The 19,723-nt window shown below is 36.6% G+C and overlaps 1 protein-coding gene across 1 annotated transcript in view; it reads right to left on the bottom strand.

The window, feature by feature from the left end:
* Positions 1-12,388, bottom strand: part of LOC149068654 (Y+L amino acid transporter 2-like) — a 37,779-nt gene extending 25,391 nt beyond the window's left edge. The window contains exon 1 of the mRNA XM_089250954.1: positions 11,351-12,388. Within this exon, the coding sequence (XP_089107080.1) occupies positions 11,351-11,843 (493 nt within the window). The 5' untranslated portion in view covers positions 11,844-12,388. The remainder of the gene's footprint in view (positions 1-11,350) is intronic.
* Positions 12,389-19,723: the final 7,335 nt, after the last annotated feature.

Here is a 19,723-nt window from a genome sequence, read left to right as displayed (position 1 = left end):
AAACGGATTCCGCCTGAAGTTAAAATTACATAATCCAGGGTGCGCAGAATTTTAAGGAACGCAGTCACGGAAGTCCTTGATTCGCCCTTACGAATGACAACATAACCAAATGCCGTAAACGTATTACATAAAGGATGGAGTAATCAGGATGGACCGCCATTATATAATATCGTGTGTGTCTATATATATATATAACAGAAAAATAAATTCCGTTTGTGCCTTAAAGATAAATGAAATCCATTCTGCGTGGACAGCACCGGGAAAATTATCTGCTTGAAAAATAAGTGTGACGTGAATGAGGTTAGGAAGGTGTCAAATATGTATATGGAACACCAAGTGACTTCACTGAAGACAAACGATGTCTCGTAGATGTTTTTGGCTTTTTTTTTGTGCTCTCGGATAAAATCGCAAGTCGAATTTTAACGAAGGCGGACAGGCTGTTGGAAATGGTTTAGATATCAAGACAAGACGAGACTATCCTGTTAAGGGTGAAGAAATAGCTGGAGGCCATTAGCCGAATAAAGTCGAAAACACGATCCGTTTGACGAATCTTATGTGAAGACATTTTTTTTTTGAAATTTCATTCTAGGGATGGTGGACAGGCGTATTTGGAGCAAAATCGGGTTTCCTGGTTCACCGAGAAACAATTCATCGATAGGAATATTGACACTGACAACATATATTGTGTGATGACTGATAAACTACGTATACAGAAAATTCATCAACTATTCACAGGTAGAAAAGCACCGACGGGAAAACTCATCGCCACGCAATTTACCGACAGAATAAATCACCGACAAACAAGTCATTGATAGAAAACTAACAGAACAAAAATTCAATGACAGAAAATTCACAGAAGTAATTGATTGACAGAAAATTCACAGAAGTAATTGATTGACAGAAAATTCACAGAAGTAATTGACAGAAATCCACCGAGAAGTAAGGGCCCTTTCACACGGAGCGGATGCGGGTCCGGAAGAAGTTTTAACAATTGGAATATACTGCGCCTTTCAGACGAGCCGAAAAATCTCCGCACCTAGGAAATGTTCATGCGGGTCCGGACGTCGTCCGCATGTGTCAAAACCTAAGTGCGGGCTCCGCATCCGCACATAGAAGTTTTGACAATAGGTTTATTCGGAGCTATTCACACGATGCGGATGCGGAGCGAATTCGTCCGCATCTTTGGCTACTTTTTGAAGGTGATTTTTCACGGAATTTTTTTAATTATTTGCCATAAATACCCTTAAAACATCATATGATGGTCCCTGCTCATTAATATGATGTACCTACATACGTCTATCCCTCCGTTTCCTTCTGAGATGGAGATATAGCAACTTCAACTGCCTTTTGTCCATATTTCACAATTTTATACAAAAAAACCTGTCAACAATAGCCACTGACGGGACCAAAATTATAAGCCGTTCTGTTCATTACGAATATTTAATTGACTAAATACTTTAATAACTTTTAAATTTAATTTAAAAATTTTAATTTTTTTCTTTTATCATTTCTTTTTAAATTTTTAAAATTATTTAAAAAATTATAAATATTTGAAATATTATTTTAAATATTTGTTATTTTTTTAAATATTTATTATTTTTTTAAATTTTTAATCTTTTAATTTTTTCAAACTTAAAAAAAAATTCTTTTATTAAACAGTGTTATCCACGTACGGTGTTCACTCAGGGCCGGATTAAGACGTTTGAAGACCCTAGCACTTGAATATTTTTGGTGGCTCCCCCGATAGCTACAAGTTTATTTTACTCAATATTCAGTCTATAAACTGAAAAAATGAAATTTTATATTTCAGAAGTGAGACTAATCTAACGATGGGATTTCACTCTAAAGGGTTTATGAAAGTTATTTTATAAAACTTGAAAAAAGCAACTAATAAATTGCAAGTGCAACCGATAAATTTATTAGTTGCTTTTTTAAAAGAATTATTATAAAATTTTCATAGTGCTTGAGGCCGGGATTATACTATAAAGTTTTGTAAAAGATCTTTTATAAAAGTTGAAAAATTCAACCAATAGGCGCATCGGTTGCATTCAAGCAAATGCAACCGGTGATCTTAATGGTTGAATTTTTCACGTTTTATCAAAGAGCTTTTACAAAACTTTTATAGTGTAATCCCGGCCTAAGACAGAATTGTGATGTGAATATTTCTAAGCACAGACATTTTGAAAGTCCCAACCCCTCCCTTTTTTTATACTTGCAAATTCTTTGATATTTGCTGAACTTTTTTTTTTTTTGGAACATCGAATGTTTTGGATGTTTTTGGATTGGATTTTTCGAACATTGGATGTGTTTTTGGAATTTTCTTTCATATTTTTCCGAAAAGATAGATTTTTTTTCAAAATTTTTTGAAAATATTTTAAGATATTTTCTCCCATCGACTACTTGTGAGAATCGGAATGGAGGCATCTTTAGGCTCAATGATAAAAACCACCAAAGAATGCCTCTAGGCTGCCTATGGGCACTGAATCAGGGGTGAAGGAGAAAAACAGTTACGAAAATTGCGAAAAAATAGTTTTTATGCACGAATTTCGAACTAAAGATGCGGGCGATTCGTCCGCATCTTCAGCGCTCGTTTGAAAGGGTATGCGGACCCGCGTCCGCATCCGCTCCGTGTGAAAGGGGCCTAATTCATCGGCAGGAATACACACCGACAGCAAATATCAAGTGATGAATGAAAAAAGTGCGTGGTCGGAAAATTCATCGCCATTAACTCACAGCCGGAAAATTCACCGACAAACAATCCATCGATAAAGTGACAGTGAATGAGCGAATGATAAAATAAGCAAATAATCGAGTGAGCGAGCAGGTGAGTCACTCAATCGCTCACTCACTAGGACATTCAAACTGTCGCTTACCCTGTCACTCATACGGTTACTCACTCACTCTGTCATTCATATGGCCACTCAGTTCAGAAAAATGGACACACAATTAAATGTAAATTAGCACAAAAAATTTTGAAAATTCAGCACTGAAGATAGTTTTAAAGTAATGCAAGAATTCACGAAAATAATTTGTCCTAATGAACTAGAAACAATTCAAAAGAACAAATTCCACCACCAATGAAAATTTAGAAATAGTGGGAGAAATAATTCCAGAAATTGATAATTCAGAATTAATGAAAGAAATGATTCTAGAGTGAGGGAAGAAAATTTTCAGAACTAACGAGAGAAATAATTCGAGAAATTACGTGAAAATTTATAATTTTAGCGGAAGAAACGATTCCAGAATTCATTTCTTACTTTTTTCAATGGTTCAGGCCTATGAAGGCAGAAGCGACATTGTATTAACCGATATTTAGGGCGTGACGATCAAAATAATCAAGTATCTTGTAAATTTTTCCGGACAAAAGGAACGATAGAAAGTGAAAACGGATCAAAAAAATTCACACGTTATAAAATTGGGAAGTATTATTTAAAGTCAAAGATATAGATGACGCTGGAAAACAAAAATTAATTCATCTTGGCACGTTCCACGGCTTGAGGTTCACGGCGTTTAAAGCGAAAATCGTATTAACCGATGTTTCAGTGTATCCGATTTTGTTGTAAGTGAGCTAAACTTTCTTAAATACTGTCAAAAGGTTTAATTACACAGCACATATATTTTTTATATTTCTTTTTCAGAAGAAAATGAAAAAAAAAACACATCGTTCACGTACACATGAAATCAGTAAAATACCTTGTTGATAATAGATGCATCTAGTACAGAGGTTCTTAACCTTTTCCTCAGAACAACAAAATCAGCTTCGCGACCCATGGGACTGTAATACTTTTCGAAATCAGTAAATAAGTGAGTTTGTAACAGGACTAAGTTGATTTTAACTACCCATCTAGGAAGCCTATGCGAATCAAGACGTGACTGATAGCTCAAGAATCTCTTGCTACAAATGGATTGGTATGACCCATAGACTAAAGATATAATATTTATCATTACTTATATTAATATTACTCTGTGGTACGACCCCCTCTTAGAAGCCCTTTCGAATGAAGTTTAGATATTGATTAATAGCTCAAAAATCCCTTTCTATTAGTACATCGCTTGTCTACCTTTTTAGGACTCGCGGAGCCCTTACAATTAAAAAAATTCTATGGGACAGCCCCGTAGGCCAATTTTTTAATTATTCATCATTTTTTTTTAAATTTTACTGTTTTTAATTTTCCTCGAGCTTCCGCGGAGCCCCTGGACAGCACACAAGGAGCCCCAAGGGCAACGCGGAGCACCGGTTGAGAACCGCTGTATTAGTGGATTTTTACGACCCATCTCTGAAGCTCCTGCGTATTAAATTTGGATCGTGACCCTTAGGTCAAGAGCCCCAGGGTTTGTGCGACTACGACTTATCTCGAAAGCACCCTGCTAATGGCGTTTAGATCGTGATCCATAGATCAAGCATTTCCGTCTGTAAGTCGATTAGTTCGATCGCTCTCGGAACCCCCAGCGAATCAAGTATCGATCGCACACAGCTCAGAGCCCCCCGGCTGTAAGTGGGTTAAGAGTTTTTGGATTCAGACAACGACCCAACTTGAAAGTTCGAATAAGTTAAGAACCCCTGCTCTAGAGAGAGAAACCGAAACTAATTTTGATTGAAATGCGTGAATATCGAAACCGAAAGTTAAAACGCACGTTGGATACGGCGCGATTTTCTGCACCACGAGAACAAAATAAACGAAAACTATTTTAACCGATATTTGACCATCAAATTTCACTCCGATTAAGCTGAATTGTAGTGAATTTTATTAATATAACCAGTAATAATTAAATTTTTTCAAAAATATTGAAATAAGCATAATGCTAATATATGTATCAATTCAGAAATTAGTGTTTTAAATTCACATCAGGTGACGCTAAGGGAATTAATGAACGAAATTATTTCAGAATTGATGGAAATTCAACATTGGCGGAAGAAATATTTCCAGAGTGAATGAAAATTTTCAGAACAAACGGAAGTAACAACTCGAGAATCGACGAAAATTTAAGGAAGACAAAAAATTCCAGAATTGACTGAACAAACAATTCCGGAAATGATGAAAATACAGAATAAACGGACAAAATAATTCTAGATTTGATGAAAATACAGAATTAACAGAAGAAATAGTTCCATAATAGAGATGAAAATAAAATTTAACGGAGGAAATAACTTCAGAATCGATGAAAATCTGGAATTCGTGGAAGAAAATTCCAGAATTGATTGGAAATACAGAACTAAGGCACGAAATAATCCCAGAATTGATTGGAAATACATAACTAAGGCACGAAATAATCCCAGAATTGATTGGAAATACAGAACTAAGGCACGAAATAATCCCAGAATTGATTGGAAATACAGAACTAAGGCACGAAATAATCCCAGAATTGATTGGAAATACAGAACTAAGGCACGAAATAATTCCAGAATTGGCGATATCCTCCAATAATTTACCGTGATTGCGGGAGGCCCGGTTCAATCGCGTCTGTCGCATATTCCTAAGGGAGGCTGTGGAATTAATTCAAAAGGAGTTATGAAAATTCAAATTATCTTCAAAAAGGTGGAATTTACCGAGTCCCACAGTCATAATTTGAAAATGAATAATTTCATTCCAGGTGAAAAAATTGCGGCTCATCGAAGATTCAATGAAGTGAGACAAACATCGCATATTCAAACGACGTTAAAATGTCGAAAAACCGAAACTAATTCCCCGTTTCGTAAAAAAAGAAATAAAAATATCATTGTTTCACATAATGTAACTAATTTTCTCAAACATTCATTCGTGACGATTAGGAAGAATGTTTTGCGAGTTTATTAACTCTTTGATCACTTTTATTTCGGAATATTTTTCCCGTACAACAAACAGCCTTTGTAAATGTGTCCTTGAACACTTGGAAAACAGAGGAAAGTAATATTATTGACTGACCAGGACACGCTCCGACGCACGAATACTTTTCAGCGATAGAGCGCTTTTTCAATTCGAGGTTATACTGACCCAGTTCCCATAATCACGTGCGCAGCGGGCGCTTCCGGAAAAAAACATTATCGCCATCATTAGAAAATGGTTCTAATCTTAAATGTGTGGAGAATGCACAATATTAAGTCAGATTCATACACAGTTTCTGCATGTTATAATGTAGAAGAGGCGATCACAGCCTGGACATTCCGGTAGGATGTTAAGAGGTTAAAACAACCCTTTGAACGAAGACGAGGAATATTTAGAAAGCACTAGTGTAGCAGAATACAATCAAACTTGGTTATAAAGACGTTGTAACAACAGCGCGGCTATAACGCCAAAAATGTGCAGTCTCGACTCGACTGATTCCAATAAAGCAGTAGTTCTCAAGTTTTATCAGCCGCGGTTCCCTTACTCAAATCATGGTTTTTCAGCGGCTCCCTGCGGTCCTTACAACCTCAGTAGCACACCTATACAGAACGGCGTAGAGATTTCGATACCGTTCGACATAGAAATGACATACATTTGTCGACGTAGTTCGGCAGAGAAATTTGGATCATTGAAAAAGAGACTAATTAGAAGATATTATTCTTCGAAACCAAATACTGTAAAAAGAGTAAAACTATTTTAGAGGAAAAAAAGATATTTCGGCGTTTATATTGAGTGAATTAATTTTTACTATATCGTTCGATACCAGACACCTAAAAATTTCCGACCTCTTTCCGACGTTCGATATTCATTCGACGTTGGACTGGTATCGTTGTACTACTTGGGAAAGGTTTTCCCGAAGGTGTCTCTTTCTTAAACTGCTATGGGGGAGCCCGCGACAGTACCCAATTGTCCGGGGAAAATATGTTGTAAAAAAGTTTTATGTTTTTTTTTTTTTTTGACACTAAATAAAGTGTTGCAGACTCTGCCACGAAGCTGGGCTGGAAGAGATCTCGGCAACGGGATAAGTCCAGTGGCAAAGTTCTGGCGTTCATTCATTCATTGCTAAGGGGGAGCCGCGGATAAGCGTTGATTAGGGAAAAGCTACCGTGGGTGAAAATGGTTTGAGAACATTTGGTTTTTAGTAGATATTTTCACTTATAAAACAACCACTTCAAAGCGTAAATAACACACAAATGAATAAATATCTCCAGCTCGTCGCGAAGTACACTTTGAGGAAACACTGCCACAGAGAATAATGGTAATGAGTCTTATAACGACGATGAAATGCAACGAACTCACAAGGAAACGGTCCAATGGTGTCGTCCTCAAGTCTCGAAAAAATTTACCACTGATTCCTACTCAATTGAATATGCACAAATACATAAAAATATCGGGCGGAATCATTATGGGTCACTCAAAAAAAAAAAAAAAAAATTCAAATATTCACAGTTTGCACGCCGATAAAAGCCACGAATGAAATTAAAAATGCAGCAACCCTAAAAGTCTTAGAGCGACGTCATTCTAACACAAGATTAGATACAGCGCAGACAGTGGAAGAGAAATAGAGTTCCTGCAGGAAAAAAAAAGCTGGAGAAAAGAATTTTTTATAGGTATCGCCAAGAAGCGCGAGAGGAGATGAGTATATAGCCAACTGTTGCTTTTTTTTACTAATTTTTGTAGCTTTAATACTTGCATTCCGCATTTGCTTTAATAAATTTTTGTTTTTACTTGTTTCTGAGTGAAATGGAATGTACTTATATTTTTTCATAATTTTTTGAGGATGACACCTTTGGACCCTTTTCTCGTCAGATACATTTTTTTTCGACCCTTTTGCTCCTATTTTGTTTTCCAAAAAAAGAAAAAAATGTCCCGTTTTTGCAATGAAGCTTACAGAGACGGAGATAATTTGCAAAATCGATAATTTTCTTTTTTATTCATAATGAATATGACGAAAAATATTAATTTCTTATATTTGCCATCTTCAGCTTTTTTTATAATGATTATATACCTTTTATGTCATTGCATCTTACTTTATCTTGCAACCGACAACAACCCGGACACATTACCTTGGGGGAAATTTACGGCCTGAATGTGACTACATACTTGTTGTAGCACTTCATTTTCCATCATCATCGTGCCCCCCCCCCCCCTCCAGACCTTCAACTCTATCTTCGCCTATGATATGTGAAATATTTCTTCTTTCCATGAGAACAACTCCGGTCTATCGCCATGGGCAATTTACTATCGAAGGAGTTGTGGTGGAAGTGTGTACTTAATAGTCTGGGTGGGCATATAGTGTTGTGTCCGATTTTTCAGTGCTGCTATCTGTATTTCAAATTGTAAGGGAAGTGTAGTGATCGAATATTTGTACTGTTGTAGGTCTGTTGCTCTCCGCCGAGAGACTTTTTAACGAAGAGAAGAGATCGGCTCGTATTCGCGTCTCGAAGTTGAGAATTACAGAAAACTAACTTCAGTCGACCACAACTGTAGCACCGGTGGGGTTTGAACCCACCTGCTGGCGACGTGCGTATACACCTGCCCATGTAACCTCAACTTTGTGGCTTCTTGCCCACTGGTGGTATCTCCGTGCTTAGAGCTCCGGACGTCGCATCACTCGTCCAACATGGCCCAAACCCTCTGGATCGCCAGCTTATATCCTCAAGTGGTCCGATAGTTGCGAGAATACCTCTTGCAACTGAAATAGATAAGCTTGTATCCCCTATGGGGACAGAGCGGGGGTCATGGTCGGTTTCGGGTCCTTGCGCCACTCACGCCTTCGGGCCACTTGACCACCACAGTGACAGCCTAATAAAAATAATATAACTATAACTAACTATACGAAATAACTATACATTTGATCACATCTGACTATATTTTACATACTCAAAAGGATTTGGACACCTCGGTTATAGCGAAAAAATTTCGTGGAAATTCTCGATATCGTTATAACCGAGTAGTTCGAATGCGCATTCAAAAATTGCTGAAAAAAATATTTTTTCTTTCTTGGTTCACCTAACGATAATTCGGAAAGTCATTGTTAAAGGCAGGAATCTATTGTTGTCGGATTCCGAAGTGTTAATGGAGTTTAGGTGGAGAGGGAGGTAACACATTTCTTTTCCCAAAGTGGCAGTCTCGTGAAACAGAATGGCTTCTGTATGCTACCTTCTCAGATTATTACAGCATCCAATAAAAGACTGCGAAAAACCCACAATAACACTGGTCTGCGACGGAAAAGCTTCTTTAAAAATTGTGTTTTTCCAATTTCTTTGGGTGCTAATTACTGGAAAAACAATTAAAAAAATCCATCATGTCTAATTTTTGAGATAAAACGAAAATTAAATTTTTCTCAATACTAATGCATAAGCAGCGTACAAACAAATTGAAATTTAATTTCGTTTCTACTTATATTAAGTCATTAGACGGTCTTTATCTTTTGAACCGTTGGTTATAGAAGAACATTTTCAATTGGAAAAAGTATCTAAATAACATGTCCCTCCGTCCTCTAACTTCCAATTAGAAACACGTTGCCCTCTCTTCTGATTCCCCCCCCCCCCCAACCCCAAAAAAAATTCCACGCTTCCAAGGGCAATATTGGGTGGCATGTAGTTTAGATGTTTTTTTCCGCATTTAGATCTGTTTTCCTCCCCAAATTTCATCCGTTTTTCGAATATCTCAGCGAACATTGTACATTGAAACGCCAATTTTGTTTTTGTTGGGATCAGAAGAGAAGGACGACATCTCTCTAATTGGAAGTTAGAGGACGGGGCGGGGGGGGGGGAGCGTATAAAAAATTAAATTTTGTATCTCGATACATGTACGGCCCCTAGTAAAATAAATGACGTATCTGAGACGGACATGTTATTTTGATACTTCTTCGCATTGAAAATACGCTTCGGTAACTACCGGTTCAAAAGATAAATGGTGTCCGAGGACTTGACCTCACACCCTGTATATAATTTTCCGTGGATTATAAACAAGTATAAGGGTGGATTCACATCCACAGACACTCACCGTGTCACGATACGATAGGCATGAATACGTTCATTGGTTTTATGTTAATTGTTTGCGCGTCTGACATGACACGGTGAGTGTCTAGATTGGAAATGGATTATTAGGATGGATTCGCAAGATATTTCATTGATTTTAGCGCCTATCATTGTAATGACAGAGCTAGGATACATTCATGTAAAGTATATGTTAATGAGATAATAATTCCGAAATATTTGGATTAGAGTTATTTTCCCTCAAAGTATGAAATCGTTTTGTGAAAAAACCTTACGTGATAGAAAAAAATATGGATTGCATTTTTTGGAATTGGCACTGAAAATAAAATAAAAACAAGTTATAACAAAACTAAAAAAAGCTTTCATAAGTATTTCATAAGCTTTTCAAGAGAGTATTTTTTTGTACACCTGTGTAATCGACACTAGGCTTCAACTATTATTTCCAAAACGTTCATTCTGGGTAGGAAGTAATTAGCATTATTTTCAGTATTTAGATCCCTCCTCCCCCGTTTACATCCCAAGCATAATTGAACCCATTGTTGTCAGATTTTAGAGTCTACAGAAATTCAATCGGCACTAGCTATAATATGCGGTTATTATAGCTAGTTTATTTATATGTATAGCTAATTATTTATATGCTGTTGAAAAGGTCATTTTTTGGAAAAATCTTGGTTCTTACACCTCCCTCCCGATCCTCTTAATAAGCAGGTGTAGTGTTAATGGAAGCTTTAATGTTAATTAATTAAATATATTCAGAAAGTGTTAGAATATTCATTTTTTACGGGTCTTGGTCTTCGTACCTTGAGCAAATAAGAATATTGAAAGTCACTGCTTAACGAAAAATCTTATCTCAAAGATCTGTATTTGTTGGATTTTGCGGTACATTACGGGAAGCTCAGCAACCGCTTAATTTGTGCTAGTATTCGTAAATTTTTGTAAATTCATTGTTTGTAGAATTGGTCCCAAATGAGTATTTTACAGAGTATTATGAAATGTAAGAATCTTATGCCGAAATTACACCAAGTTTGGTAAAAATTTTTTCATAAAACTGGAAAAATGTAACCAATAAGAGTATTTGTTACATTGGATCTCGAATGTAATAGATGTACTTATCGGCTGAATTTTTGAAGTTTTATAAAATAACTGTTATCAAACTTTTTAAGTTTGAACGAATTATATGGAGAAAAATTGGTTTGTTCGGGACGATTCGGTTCGTTTGATTGGTTTGTTCTGTAAAATACGGCACGAGATCTAACGAACTTACACATTAAATCACTCCTCCCAACATATTACCCTTGATCCGCGTCTGCAGTGAACAATGCTCTTGGTGGCAAAATATTATCTGCATTCGGTAATTATACTCAAAATGAACTGTTATAGCTTCAGACACTCTAATTTTTCCCTAGAAACTTCATACCAGTTAAACAGTGTCACCAAATTACAGTGATAAATTATTGAGAAATTTCAAGAACAGATACTCACATAAACACAATGCAGACAACAACTTGAGAATCTCATCAGGAGGTGTGCAGTCCTTATAATAAGGATCCAGAATGTAATAAGCGAAAGTTAGCGCGAGGATAGCCTGGCTCGTCGGCCTGATGATCACAAGCGCTACCCACAGCCTAATGAACGCAACGAAAGGACCAAAGGCTTCCATGATATAGGCATAATCACCGCCTGATCTAGTGATACTGGTCCCGAGTTCAGCATAGCACAGCGCTCCGAACATCGAGAACAGTCCGCACAAAGCCCATATGACCAGGGAGACACCAACTGAGCCGGAATGTTCATAGACACCTTTAGGCGTCACAAAAATTCCAGATCCTATAATGGTTCCGACTATGATAGCCACACCGTTCATCAAAGTTATTTGCTTCTTCAGTTTCACTTCGGATTTCGGGGATGAGTTGACACCGTTTCTGATGACGCCGTCCCTGGCATTACTGCCGACAGATTCTTGACCACGTGACATTTTGCCCCCCACAAACAAAAGGACGCGATCCCCCCTTTTTTCAGATTGAGGTTTCCGCTGAACTCGCAGTGTCCGGCAGCTGTTGGGCTTCACCTGCTGCTGTTGCTTTGTGAGCCGTCGTGAGCACGTGTATGCGAGCGCTTGCCTCGCTTTTGTGTCTCTTTTGCCTCACTTTTCCACCTCATGCTTCTTTTCTTCTCCTAGTGTATCGTTTCCTTCGTGTTCAATTGAAGCTACCGGCTTCGGTTGCGTCATCCACGTCCTCTGCGCAAGCGCATTTTCTGAAAGTGGCGGTTGGGGATGCTGACTGAGACTTGGCTACTGACAATTTCCGTGAACTGCCTCTTCCTTCTCCTGCTGCTCCCAAACATCCATCCTCCAGCGAACAGATTGAGGTAAGTGTAAATATTCCATCATGGTTCGTAATTAAGATTGATGACAGTCGTTCTTGTACGAAATAGTCTTGTGAGATTATCTTTCATTACTTCATTGCTGATTTGATGAACATTACGATGCACGTTCCCCTCGTGTTCCTCCTGAAGAATAAAGAGGAGTGGTCTTTTTGGGGTTTAATACGATCGATGAGGTTCGGAGATGACGCGACCAATCAGAACTGACGGTACTTTTCCAGTGATGAGAAATTTCTTGTCTCTCTCTCCGTACATTTCACGTGTTTTTCAAGTGATACAGTTTATGACTAATATTATCGAATATTGGGAAATCACTCTGAAATTTGTTAGCATCCCTGAATTTAAGTGTATTGTAAAAACTATTTTCCATTAAATACAGTGAGAATTTTGTCATATGTGAGTGAAGTTCATATTCGCTCCAAACTATTACCAGAAAATTTTTTTGTAATTTTTCTCATCTTGTACAAAACTATTTTTGAGTTTCAAATTGTTAGGCTTTACATACAGTCTTACAGTGAAACCTCACTACAATGACCCTCGATAAAACGATGAATCCCTCTATAACGATATTTTTTCAAGTCTTGTTTGAAATTCCCTACGGTTTAATGTTAAATTCCTTTCGATTCAACGATATCCTTTAAAAAACGACAAATCGCTTCATCCTTTACGACAAATCGCTCTGTAACGATATTTATTCAGGAGATTTTGGAAACTGCTCTACAACGATATTTTCTATATTTTGCTCAAAATCAACTTTAATATATTTTTAAATTCCTCAACAGATTTGTTCTTTCGAGAGTTGTTTGATAGCATTGGTATTTCGCACATCTACCCTCCGAAAGTGTTTATTAAGTTGCCATGAAACATCATCTTCTATGTTTCTTTCTGTGTACTACACGGAAATACTGTGTGGTAAATCACCTTTCACAGTGTAGATCACTAATTGAATTTTGTTAATCAACTAATCATTTATAATCTTTTGTTATGCTTATAAACATATTTTGCAGTCGTACAACTAACGCTAATGATAATGATACCTCTATAACGATAATTTATCTTGGTCCACGGAATATCATTTTGTCGAGGTTTCACTGTATTAGAATGCTCTCGTCTGAGTAACTCTAAAAGTTTATAGCATCCCTAAATTTAATGCTAAGATAAAGGACTATATGGTCATTATAAATGAAGGAACCATGTTTGTGAGCATCTATAAACTTTGTCTTTTCTGAATTGCGTTGTTGAGGAAGGTACTATTATCTGATATCGAGTGTAGGCCTATGTGTGCACTGATTTTTAGAAAAAAAACCCCACTCTCATACAAAATCTTTTTTCCTTACCGGTCTTTCTCTAGGGCAGCGGTTCTCAACCGGTGCTCCTTGTGCCCTCTTTAGGGGCTCCGCGGTCACTCGAGGAAAATAAAAAAAAAACCAGTAAAATTAAAAACAAAATTATTATTAATGTTTTTAAATAGTGAAAATAAATCAATAACTTTGATAGATAATAAAGAAATGGGCCTACGGGGCTCCGCCATAGAACTTTTTTACTAAAAAGGGCTCCCCGAGTCAAAAGAGGTTGAGAATCACTGCTCTAGGGCAGTGTTTATTTTTTTTAATCCGTGGCCTCTTTTGCACCATGTTTCTCTCTTTCTGGTTTTCTGCCTTAACCAGGGGCTTCAACATCGAGAAGCGAGACGACACTGTTTTCATTTATTACTGATTAACTTTTTGAGTAAATATATGGCTTACAGAAATTTCATAAATAATGTGGATCTCCATAACTCCCGAGAAAGATACCTATCACATTTCCTCCCCTTTGATTTAACTATTTTTTCATTTACTATGACTCGGTTGTCTGATGTAAATATGCACTATTTTTTCCTCTGTTCATAACAGTTATAATTTTTCTGATTTTTAATTTTGTTATGTGCGTTTTTCTTCTCTGTACGCCAACACTGATTGGTCAATAAAATTTCAATCAATCACTTCTTCCCCTTCAGTGTAGCTCTCGCAAGGGAAAGGCTGATGGGCATCTCTGGACAATTCTACTAGATAACTGAGCTTCCCCCCCCCCGCTATATTTTTAACTTAAAATATTTACATCTGTGCTGGTTTTTCCCACTTTTCTATGGACCCCCTAATCACCTTCTATGGCACAGCAAAATGAATGGGTTAAGTCCTATTTCAGTGGTTCTTAACCTTTGGATGCGCGCGGCCCGGTTGATTTCTTTATTTTTGTGAGGGGAAAGCCCTGTCATACACACGACTAATAGGGAATAAATGGGGGAAAAAAATGAGATAGTGAATCATTCACAGCCCGGTTTGACTAATGTTAGGGCCCGACGGTTAAGAAACACTACTTAATTTGGTTTTCAGTCACGGTTACGAGTGAGCCATATGGCCTCTGGTTGAAAACCACTAGTCTAGGAAGAAGTATATTGAAAATATTTCTTAGTATGTAAAAGAGGAATCATGATACACTAGTTCATGATTGTGAGGTGCGCTATCTAGGCTATTTTCTTATCGGAATAACATTAAAACACAGTTTAGCTCTACTTCACTTTAAATATAAACTCTCTAATAGGTTTTAGAAAGCGAATTTATAGGTTTCGAGTCGGTTTTGTGGAAATGTAATCCAATAAAGTTCAGCGTGGCCCAATACATTCCAAGGGTAATCATGGGCTAGTAGTGTGGCCGCTCCACCATCGGCAATGATCGTCAAATGTTGGAGGCTGGTCGAACAGAACGACCAGTACCTTCCAGTTTCCAATCCATGTTAAAGGTGGCGCCTTTCTTCCCGATCTCCCAATCCGTCTGGCCACGCATTGGTTGCAGAACGCCAACAGTCACAAGTGTGTCTTTTAAAATCAAAGTTATATAGAAGACGCTGAAAAAACGAAACTGATTTATCTTGGCACGTTTCACGGCTTGAGGTTCACGACGTTTCAAACGAAAACCGCGTTAACCGATGATTTTGCAGGTGCGCTCAACTTTCTTAAATATTGTAGAAATGATAAATTACGCACAGTACATGTTTGAATAAGGGGGAAAAAATATCGTTCCGTACTCGTAAAATTAGAATATATTATCTATAAATTGATGTAGCTGTCATTAGTGAAACCGAAACTGATTTTGATTGGAACGCATAGATATCGAAACCGAAATTCGAAACGGACGTTATTATAGTGATTTCAATAGTTCAGGTCCACGGGAACAAAATAAACATAAATTTTTTTAACCGATATTAGACTATATTGAATTTCACTCTGATTAAGCTCGATCATGATGAATTTCATCAAAATAATAACTGATAATGTACATATCTTCAAAGGAAAAAAGATAGACATATTGCTTGAATATGCACCGATTCAGAAATTAGGGTGTAAGTCAGCAGCAGATGGCGCTAGTAAAACATTTTTCACAGGTATTTTTTTCCGCATCAACACATTTTTATAATCGCTCTTTCAATTCTTAATCAAACTGCACACAATTTATGTATATGCAGGGTATCGTGTAAGTGCTAGCACGGTTTTTATCTCATCAACCGTCTTTCGTAGACGTATGATTCCAATTTAAAGATTGCTCAACAGGCGTTCACAAATCACCGTGTACCAGTTTTGAGAGTACAAATACAGTGTGTAACAAAATAAAAAAATTTAAAGATTTATACGGGCCCCCCCCCCCCCATGTTCTAACTTTCAGTAAGAAAGTTGTTGCCCTATATTTCTCGGTTCCGTGTTTCTAAGTGCAATATTCACAGAGATAATCGAAAAACGGAGGAAATTTAGGAAAGAACAGCGCTAAATGCGGGTAAAATGGTTTTTCCGCATTTATTACTGTTTTTTTTCCCAACTTTTCTCCGTTTCTCGGATTTGAATATCTCTGTGAATACTGCATTTAGAAACATAGATTTTTTTGTTGGCATCACACACAGGAAAGATAAGGCAACAACTTTGTAATTAGAAGTTAGAGAACAAGGGGACCGTCTAAAATTTTTTTTTGTTTTTCACACTGTATTTTCACTCTCAAAGCTGGTACAGGGTAATTTTTGAACGCCTGTTGCACATTTTTTTAAATTGGAATCATACCTCTACGACGGATGGTGATAATGTCATGATATGATGAGATAAAGGCCGTGCTATATATATATAGAGCACGTTGAAAAAAAAACTTTTTTTTTTTACTTCAAAACAATGCAAAAACCTTGTTATAGAGCTTTGGAATTTTACGGTGACAAGGGAGCGGTGGCAAAATCAGGGCTACCTCTCCTGACAAAACTTCCTGTGTTTAGGCATGATGAAAATATATTGAACGCCTAGATTTCGAGTGTCCGAATGAATAACATCTTTTGCAAGTGCTGGACATGCCATTCGGAAGCATAGCAAAAGATCCTGCGAGAACAAAAAAAAGTGGCCCCTGGGAAAACATAAGAACTCATTATAAGTGCACACTACATTTCTGGAGAAAATGCCTACAGATTAAAATTTTCTGTAATAAAAATGACCAATATATGACGTCATAAATATCCGAACCCTAATGATAACACTGTGGGTACCTTAATAACAAATATGAGAAGTTTCAAAAAAATTGCTATTAATTTAGAATGTTCTTCTCTGTGTAATTCATGTAAATTTTCAATTAAATTTTTAATTAATATGGATTAATAAACTTATTTAAAATAATTAACAAAATTTGACAAAAAATAAAGTAAAATTATTGTTTTCTATTTTTTTTAAAAATTATCTCTGTTCATGGGGAAAAAAATATATTCAGATCGAAAATCAGAAAAATTTAACTTGTGAAAAAAAAAAATTGAATTCTCCTGTGCAAAAAAAATGCTAAAAAATTCTATAGCATTTCATTACACTTTTTAATTTCGAAAAATGTTAATTTCATACAAAATTTTTAATGGAAATTAGTTGAAAAAAAATTGAAACAAAGCGTTGCGCAAATGCAACGTCAGTCAACAATGGGTGCACTCTATTTTTTTCCCATGCCTTTATTATGACATCCCTGCCATACAAAAAAAAGAGCTGTTTCACCGCCGTATCGCGTGTTGAGGATATCCATCATTGTCTTTTTTGAATACATGTATCACAGATCTGTTGACTTGCTGTTTTTCTAAACACTTTTCACGTCCATCTGCTGACGGAATACATTTTAACCTGCTCTAATGTCAACATCGTCACTTACATGGCCCGTTCCATCCGGGAATTACCGATCACGTGTCAAGGACATCTTTATGCATTTTTGCTGATTTCAGTCTTTTAACGATTCGCGTCAGTTGTTTTTACATTGTCAAACATTTGTCACCAATAGACTGATAGACATTTTTTTACAATTGAAAAAAATGACTTGCTATGTTTCTGTTTTGATTTTTTTTTCAGGTGTTGAAATAATCGAAGGAAGGTTCAAGTATAAGGACTCAAGCAACTGCCATCGATAAGAAACAGACTATGTAAATAACGATTGGGGTATTTCTAGGCATTCACCCCCCCCCCCACATTTTCAATGTTTTTTTTGGGGAGAAAAACACATTTATATAAAAAAGTAATAAGTTTGTGATTCCTGTTACTCTTGGTTAGATGCGTCAGTCTATTCTTAATGAACGCCATGCTTTTAGACAGCCTGGTCTTGTAAATAATTTTTTTCGGGTATAATGGATAAAAGGATCTTATATACAGTAGACCATACATCAGGGGTGGAAAATTAAAATTTTGTTTTGTAGCACTAAAATTTTGGCAGTAAATAAAATACAGTTTTTACATGCATATATGCAGTAGCGTACACAGGATTACTTTTTGCTTTAAAAAACAGTGATTTGAGCTCAGGAGGAAGGGCGCTTCCCCCGAGGCACAATATACAGAGATTTCCTCTAGAAGAAATAATTGTATTCTTTCCAATTTTTACATCATAAATTTTGAAACAACTTGATATTTATATTCTTATATTATCTACAATATCAACAAATGAGAGGCTTTTAACATATTGTATTTCAGATTTCAAAACTAATTTGAAAAAATGAGTGTTTTTAGATTTAGCTTGTAGACATGGTAATTACTAATTAAAAAAAATCACCAAAGAAGAGACTTGATACGCTCATTAGGAAAGTAATTACTTTTTTCTTTCGTTCTCTTCAGTTTCCAAGCATTTTTGAACGTTTGATCTTTCTTCTTTTACCAGAATTTATTCATTTCTTATTTAAAATCAGGTTTTCTTTTTGAGCTCGCTCTTGTTCATTACCTCAGTTTGATTCCACATACTTTGAGACGACTTCTTTTGCTGAGCCATTCATAGAAATTTAATAGTGCGATTAAAAACTATAGACTTAAAAATAATCTAACTTAAATTATTAATTTAAACCATAGAATAATGATTAAGCTATTAGAAATTAAATAGAACGATTCTATTTTCACTAAAAAATCAGTCCGAGCACATCCGTTTTCACTCCCTATTTTTCACCTATTTCTTATTTCGTCACTCTTGCATGATCTGGCTTTTGCGTCCCAACTCCTGATGGTGAAGACGGATTGGTTATTGCTGTTTTTCCAGTGCTATAGTACGTTCTTTCGCAAACTTTTCTGTTCTGTTAAGGATACACGAATGTTTCGTCAAGTACAGCCAGTCGGGGAAAATCGGACGCAATTTAAAAAAAATAATCAACGCATAAATCAAAGTAGTCAACCTTTTTTTCCGTAAAAAATTAGCTAGAAATAGCAATTGAAGGGTTTTTTTCGTTCTGCGGATGAACGGCAATTCGCATAGTTTGACACTATTTTATACCTTGTCGGAAGCCTGGGCGTCGAATCTTGAGGAGGGGGCCTCAAGAAATAAAATTGCGGAGAGGACAAATAATGTTATCGAAGTTAGCTTCTATTCTGATGCAAGTTCACAGTTTCTTAAGGGAAAATTTTTCGTCACAAAATAGAGTAGAATTTAAGAATTTTGGCATTTTTGTAGTAGAATGTATCAGATTTTACATGTTCAACCAATAGGCTATGTATAGATGTGGCCCACGACACATTTCCAGATCACATTGAGGAACCAGCGGCATATTCATAGATCACTTGTGATCTGTGGCGCAGACAATTCCACATCATTAAATTTACCAGCACCGAAGTCAGAGGTGGTTTTTCCGCCCTTGTCTAATTTTTTTAACCACTCATTACTCTAATTCGCATCCCCGTTCAATAGCTCTTTTGGCTCCCGCTCTTGTGAATACACCCGTGTCAGTAAGCCCTTTTGGTCACTCGCATGTTTGCGTGCTTTTTTGGTACTCTTTCGCAAACTCTCGAGACTATTTTAATCACTTACTGATCTGAGATTTACTGCATCTAAGTCACTCCCATATTCACGCAGTGTCTACGCCGCTATTTTGGTCATTCACATGCTTTCACCAGGTCACCCTTCTGTTCACTAACGTGCCTGCAAACTCTAGGTCACTCACTGATTTATTCCCTTACCCTCCAGGGAG

The sequence above is a fragment of the Pholcus phalangioides genome, unplaced genomic scaffold (assembly GCF_987345545.1).
Source record: "Pholcus phalangioides strain wild (caught in Gottingen) unplaced genomic scaffold, Ppha-v1.0 ptg000024l_1, whole genome shotgun sequence".
NCBI lineage: Eukaryota > Metazoa > Arthropoda > Arachnida > Araneae > Pholcidae > Pholcus > Pholcus phalangioides.
The sequence above is the reverse complement of the archived record's forward strand: the minus strand, read 5'-3'. Positions and strand labels throughout refer to the sequence as shown.